This window comes from Octodon degus, unplaced genomic scaffold (assembly GCF_000260255.1).
Source record: "Octodon degus isolate 3935 unplaced genomic scaffold, OctDeg1.0 scaffold00026, whole genome shotgun sequence".
NCBI lineage: Eukaryota > Metazoa > Chordata > Mammalia > Rodentia > Octodontidae > Octodon > Octodon degus.
This window is the reverse complement of record NW_004524602.1, coordinates 16,911,903-16,918,349: the sequence shown is the minus strand read 5'-3', so window position 1 is coordinate 16,918,349 and position 6,447 is coordinate 16,911,903. Positions and strand designations below refer to the sequence as shown.

The following is a 6,447-nucleotide window of genomic DNA, read 5'->3' as shown; positions in this document are numbered from 1 at the left end:
CCCCTGAAACCACCACAGTGGTGGGGGGGGCTGGCCTCCAGGCTGCAAAGGTACTCAGGGCCCAGGGGCTTTCACCCCCATGCCTTCACCTTCCTTCACCACGACCGCGACCGCGGCACATGTAGCTCCCAGCCTCAGTCTTGCTCAAACCAGGACAACAATGTCCTCATCTGGGCTGTTCACAAGCTGCTGGGGCTGCAGGAACCTGCCGGGCTTTCAGAGGATGACAGCGGAACCATGGCAGCACGAGGAAAAATGTACAGCCTCTGTCCTGTTGTTAACAGACTGGCTGAAGGCAGCCCGAGCCATCTGGGGACGCTGGCACTCACGCAAGTCCAGCTCCCCCAACATTCACACACAGGCCACTGCCCTCCTGGGGACACCTGGCCCCAGGGCGGCGCCATTCCTGGTTTGAGGCGATTTCAGGGAAGAAGTGACACTCAAGAGCTTACCTGGTCAGGCTGCACTTTAGAAAGGCTGCCTCGGGGTGGCAGCCATGTCTGTCTGTCTCTCTCGACTTAGAAAAAGGTGCTCTACACTTCAGCAACTATACAGAATATGAAGGTTTATTTCAAAAAAGATTACAATTTTAACCAGGTTACACAGATGCACTTGATGTAACAGTACCTTCTGCAAAAATAGGTTACGTAATACTCAGAAATGCAAGGAACATCTTATCTCTAAAAGCAGACTTTCTAAGCTTAGCCTTCAACATGGAGGCTGAAATGCTCAGTGACAGGAATAACCCCGGGGTGAATGGGACGCGCCCACGACCGCGCAGCTCTGGGGGGGGGGGGGGGCTGCAGGCCAACCTTCTCAACTGTGTATTGGTGCTGCAAGAAACCAAAGGTCAACAGTACACAAAACTATTAAAAATTACAACAGAACTATTTAAACATCTTCTCTAAAATTGAGAAAAGCAATCATGTTAAATTTTTTAAAAAAGAAAATAAGTCTGACAGGACTCTCAAGCAAGCCTGAGGGTCCTCTTCTTAAACAAATAAAGTTTATAGGAGATTTCAATAAATTATCTTGACACCGCAGTGACGCTCTTGGGTTCAGAAGCGCCGGGGAGGGCCCCCCTTAAACGGTTTAAATCCAGAGCCACTTCCCCTCGGCATGGAGCTGCCCCCGATCTGTACGAGTCTGCTGATTGGAGAGGCATTACTGAAAAGGATCAAAAGAAAAATGTATCAAGACAATGAAGGAGAAGTTATCACAGCAAAGACCTCCATGGCGCCGACTTTCCACAGGCCCTGCTACCCAGAGGAAACCAAGCCCAGAGGCTGAGCACTGCGCCCTGCCCTGCCCTGCCCTGCCCTGCCCGGTCAGCGGGTGGCAGTATAGGCAAGCAGGCTGTGAGCCACAGCAGCCCCTTCTTCCATCTGATGGGCAGCACAGGCCTGGACCCCAGGTAGACAGCCTGGGTGCCAAAGAGAAGCCAGTCAGAAACGCAAACTCCCCAGCACTTTAGGAACATAGCACCCTGCGCTGTGGAACCTGCCGGCCTGCCAGGTGGACAAGGACTCATTTGAGAAGTGATCCTGGAATGTCCTGTAGCAAAGCTGGCTATGATGGCACACACCTGTAGTGGCCCTTGGAGACTGAGACAGAACAGGAGGACCACGACCCTAGGGGGTCCAGGCCATATGGTCTGTCTCTCCCTCCCTCTCGTCACACACACACACCCCCTAAAAGCATCAATGCCAGGCTCAGGAATCTAGATGAGACCCTAAAGAGGCTGCTGTGGCTTTAATAACATAGGAGCCTCAAGGCCAGCCAAATAGCTCAGCAGATTAAAGCGCCTGCAAGCAGACACAGGTTGAAGTTCAGTCCCGGGCCTGCCATGCCTGTGCCAGCCCCGCCCCCAGGGCTCACTGAGACAGCAATTGAGACTGGGCATGGTGGTGCCCCTGTAATCCTAGCTCTTTGGAGGCTGTGAACAGGCGGATCACTACGAGTCCGGTCTAGTAGTGAGATCCTGAATACCCTGTAGACCCTTCCTAAAATACCAAAAAAAAAAAAAAGGCGCCTCAACATGTAAACATTAAAGAAGTATCAACTCAGGCAGAGGCAAGCCTACATGGGAGGATCCTACAGAAGCCAAAAAGAAGGGGCCACTACTGTAAGCATTCAGGAAGATTCTCGAGGAGCCGTGAAATGAAGCCAAGGCCAAGGCACAAGCTCTTGTGGCTGGCATGGGCACAGCAGGGCCGTGAAGGCCCCATGGGGAGAAGGGAGCCAAGCGTGACTCTGAGCTGGTGCAGATAGCAGGCTTCATGTAGAGCAAGCCACAGAGTTATAAAGAAAAGTGCCATCCAGGCCCAGCGCCTGCAAGAGCCAGCAACAGAAATGAAGCAGGCAGGGATGCTCAGTGTCCTCAAAAATGACAGCTATTTCCAAGTGAGGAAAAGCAAGCTTGTGAAGCAAAGCCTAACCTGAAGCCAGAGAGCTGAAGAGCGCTGATGAGCTCTAAAGCCACAGCAGAGCACGCAGTAAAGGCGGAAGTGCTGGCGCTGGACCTCAGTTGTGACCCTGCTGTCTCAGCTTCCTGTGCAGGTGAGGTTACAGTCATGTGACCATGGGCATGAAATGCCCAGGTCACCCAGCCCAGCCTACAGCACCTGCAGTATTGGGGAAGGAAGTGGTGACACTGGTGTGCACAGGGCCCTGGGGATAACCTGCACCTCAGCACAGGACAAACCTAGGTCAGATGCCCACAGCTCAGCAGGCCACTCACCAAAGGAAGGAAATGGATGCATTGCCATCCCTCCATCCCTAACCCCCCGCCTCCCTCCTTAGCACTGTGGGACACTTGCCACTGAGAGGACAAGGTCCCACTAGGAGGTGTGCGCCTGGGGCAGCTGGTCAAGACACACAGACAACTCCCTCTCAGTGAGGAATCCAAACTAAGAGGGTGGCGGAGGCCCAACATATCTCTTGGCGAGGTGGCCCACCCCTCCCTGCCCTCAGCACAGTGTAGTATTGCTGCGGCAGGCAGCCTGGCAGGGTACATGCTGACCCGGCTTCCTGCCTGCCCCTCACCTCGAGTGCTGGCCCATCATGCCTGCGCCTGCCCGGCCATCTCCCATCCGCCGTGTGTCATGGTAGCCAGGCCCCTGAGAAGGTGGACCGTGCCACTCTTTCCTTGGTCCGCTTGCATCCCGTCCATGGCGATCGACCACATGTCGCTCCTCGGGGTAGTGCTATGGGAAGAGTATGTGGAAGTCAGGATACCACAGCCGCCTGCTGGCTAGACATGAGGGGCAACCAGCAGCACAGCAAAGAGTCACCAAGGACTCAGCTCCTGACTGCTGTGGGAGCGGCTCCTCGGGCTTGAGACCCTACTGCGTCCATCATGGATGAAACCGAAATGGGCAGCCTAGCGAGAACCCATCTCTAAATAAAAAAACTCAAATGAACTGGAGAGGCAGTTCTTGCAAAGGCCTTCCTGGGTTCAATCTCCAATACCACAAAATAAAACAAAATGAAAAGCCCTCCAACAATAAAACAAAACAAAACCCAGTCATTGTTTTGTGCAGTATGGAGGATGGTGGTTAGCAGGCGCTCCATCTCTGCCTCTGCAAAGCAGAGGGCTGTGCACAGGACAAAAGCCACGGCACAGGCTAATAGCACAGAGGCCGACGTGCCCATAGGTGCCAGACGGACGGACAGTCTCAGGTGCCTCTGCTGCAGCAAGCCCCTCTGGGCAGTGAGCTGGCACAGAACTGGCCCAAGCCTGTGTGTGTCTCCCGAGTTGTGGGATGCAATGACACCCATCGCATTGCTGCTGAAGACTAGATGCAAAAGACTGGAAAGGCTCTGTAGTCAGAAATGCCCTAGGAAGCCAAGCCCAGGCACAACGCAGACCGACGTCAGTTCTTCTTGGTATGAAACTCACAGAACTATTTTCTGTTGGTGCTGCTGTCACTAGTATGACAGTATTTCATTAGGGTATTTTAAATGGGACTCTCACTCCTAGTGCCACCACACCTGGGCCCTAGTAGGAAAGGTCACACCCCAAATGGGACAGTTCTCAAGGAGCTACCGGAAGGGAAAGAAGCTCCAAGGCAGTTCTGACCCACTTATCCACCCACAGAGGAAAACCGGGCACATGTGCATACGGCACTGCACGGGACAGGACACAGCCCTTCTGCCTGGGGCTTACCTGGGCTCCGCTGCCCCTGTCTGCGAGGACACCTCGGTCGCTCTCTCTGCCACCGTAACCTGAGGCAGTGCTGCGACTCCCTGGGGGACCGCCTCGCACACCATGTCCAGACACATCCCTGCTGGAGCGCTCTGGCCTGTCCACTCTGCAGGAGGACACAGGGCCCGTATGACCACCCCTTCACACTCAGCTAGAGGCCCTGCCCAGCACACCCCACAAGCCCAAAGACCACGCACCTGGCGTCCCGCTTGTCACCAGCCAGCGCCCCCTCACCCTTCCAGGAAGTGGGTCTGGAGGGGGCGGGCCCAGCCTCTCGGGTGTGTCTTGGGGGTGCCAGGTCAGGCCTGTCATGAAGGAGCACAGCCCTCCTCTCATCCCGCTCCCCGCGCACATCCCTTCTGTCCGGGTCTCTCAGCTCATTCCGTGGAGGCGGCTCGTTTCTTCTCGAGTCACTGAAATTCTTGGGGTATCTCTCAAAGCTGGGGTCCTCTCTTCGTGCTGTCGGCCGTGCTTTCTTCCCTTCATTCTGACCCACAAAGCGCTCCCGCCTAATGAGAAAAGACAGAGGTCCTAGCAGCACATACCAGGCCTTGCTGGCCCTGCCCTGGCTGTGAGGGGCAGCCATCAGCTGCTCAGTTCACAGTGGAGCTGAGACGGGCCCAGCAGAATGGCGACCAGCCACGCGGCCCAGTGCAGCTCTGCAGTCTCTCTAGACCCTGTGCTGCAACTCCTTCTACACATGTGCTTTGCTCACACCATGTGGCACCTTTCGCTGCCTACATGGAGCAGCGCTGTAGGTTCCAGTTCTCTTACACAAGACAGCCCTGCATGGAAGTTATGCAGACAAAAAGCCATCAAGGTGGAGTTTCCTTTGTTCTGAATATTGTAATGTGTGTGCTCCATACAATTCCTGTCTTAGCAATGAGAGAACCTCCTGTAGGAGAAGTGTCTATACAACCTACAATGACATGTTTGTTAAAAAGAAACTTAAGGCTGGTGAGATGGCTCAGTGGTCTAAGTGCCTGCCTGGCAAGCACAAGGATCCAAGTTCAATCCCCAGTACTCCATGCTGTGCTGGCCCTGAAATCTGGCGTTGTGGCTGACACCTGTAACCCCAGCGCTGGGGAAGCTGAGACAGAAGGATCACTAGTCTGAGCTGTGTGAAGACCCTGTATCAAACAAATAAATAAAATGTTCAATAAATAAATAAACAGGATCTTCAGCTGGGTGTGGCAGCACATGCCTATAATCCCAGCACTAGAGAGGCTAAAGCAGGAAGAACATGGAGTTTGAGACCAGCTTGGGCTATACAGAGAGTTCAAGGCCTTCCTGAACTGCATAGTGAGACCTGGACTCAAAAACAAAAAAAAAAAAAAAGAAAAGAAAAAAGAGAAAAAGGAACACAAGGCATGGTCACCAAAAAGGCTGCACTGAGAGCTTTTTGTCAGTTCTGAGCTATATGCCCAGCCCTCCTCTCATTTACTAAGATAGGGTCTCACGAAGATGCCCACACTGGGCTTTCAGTTAGGCCTCATAATTTTCTCCTAAAGTAAGCTAACTGTCTGGCATAAAGGTTGGCATTTTAGCATCCAGGAGAAATTACCTGGAACACTTGTTACTACCAACTACCAACTTAAAGAGTGTTTCACTCCTTCCTTCCTGCTGAGTTACAGCCTGTGCCCTTTTTACTTTTCAACTCCAACACTGTATCTCGCCGTCTTCCTAAGCGGCCTAGGTGAGGCTCAGCCTTCTACCTTCCTGCCTCAACCTCCCAGGTGGATGAGTCTGCGGGTGACTTGCTGGGGTTGGTTTGTTTTTCTAAATGTGTATCGTACAGGGTCTCGCTATGCAGCTTGGACTTGTAGTGATCCTCCCGTTTTCGATCTCCCCAGTGCTGAGATCACAGGCATGTGCCACCACGCCCAGTCTCATTGGGACAGGGCCAGCATGACATGTGGTGCCAGGGATCAAACCCCCAGTCCCTGCATTTGCCTAAGCAGGTACTTAGTGCTTAGTCCGCTGAGCTATCTCACTGGCCTTTGTTTTGCTGTTCTAAACCTAACCACCCAAGCATATCCAATGCTAAGTGCTGCCACTGAGTTTTATTGAAGAAGATAAAGTCACACTTGGGAACCAGGTGATAGTGACCTATTTTACTAATACTTTTATCAAGAGTCAGAATTAGGGGGCTGGAGAGATGGCTCAGTGGTCTAAAGCACCTACTTAGAACAAGCTTGGCAAAGCATCAGGGACCGCGGTTCGATCCCCCAGCACCACAT

The 6,447-nt window shown here is 53.2% G+C and overlaps 1 protein-coding gene across 1 annotated transcript in view; it reads right to left on the bottom strand.

The window, feature by feature from the left end:
• Positions 1–545: 545 nt before the first annotated feature.
• The window catches only part of Sltm (SAFB like transcription modulator), a 50,344-nt gene continuing 44,442 nt past the window's right edge, over positions 546–6,447 (bottom strand). Inside the window, exons 18-21 of the mRNA XM_023712471.1 lie at positions 4,405–4,716; positions 4,169–4,313; positions 3,046–3,206; positions 546–1,167 (exon numbers count right to left, since the gene is read on the bottom strand). Of these exons, the coding sequence (XP_023568239.1) occupies positions 1,059–1,167; positions 3,046–3,206; positions 4,169–4,313; positions 4,405–4,716 (727 nt within the window). The 3' untranslated portion in view covers positions 546–1,058. The remainder of the gene's footprint in view (positions 1,168–3,045; positions 3,207–4,168; positions 4,314–4,404; positions 4,717–6,447) is intronic.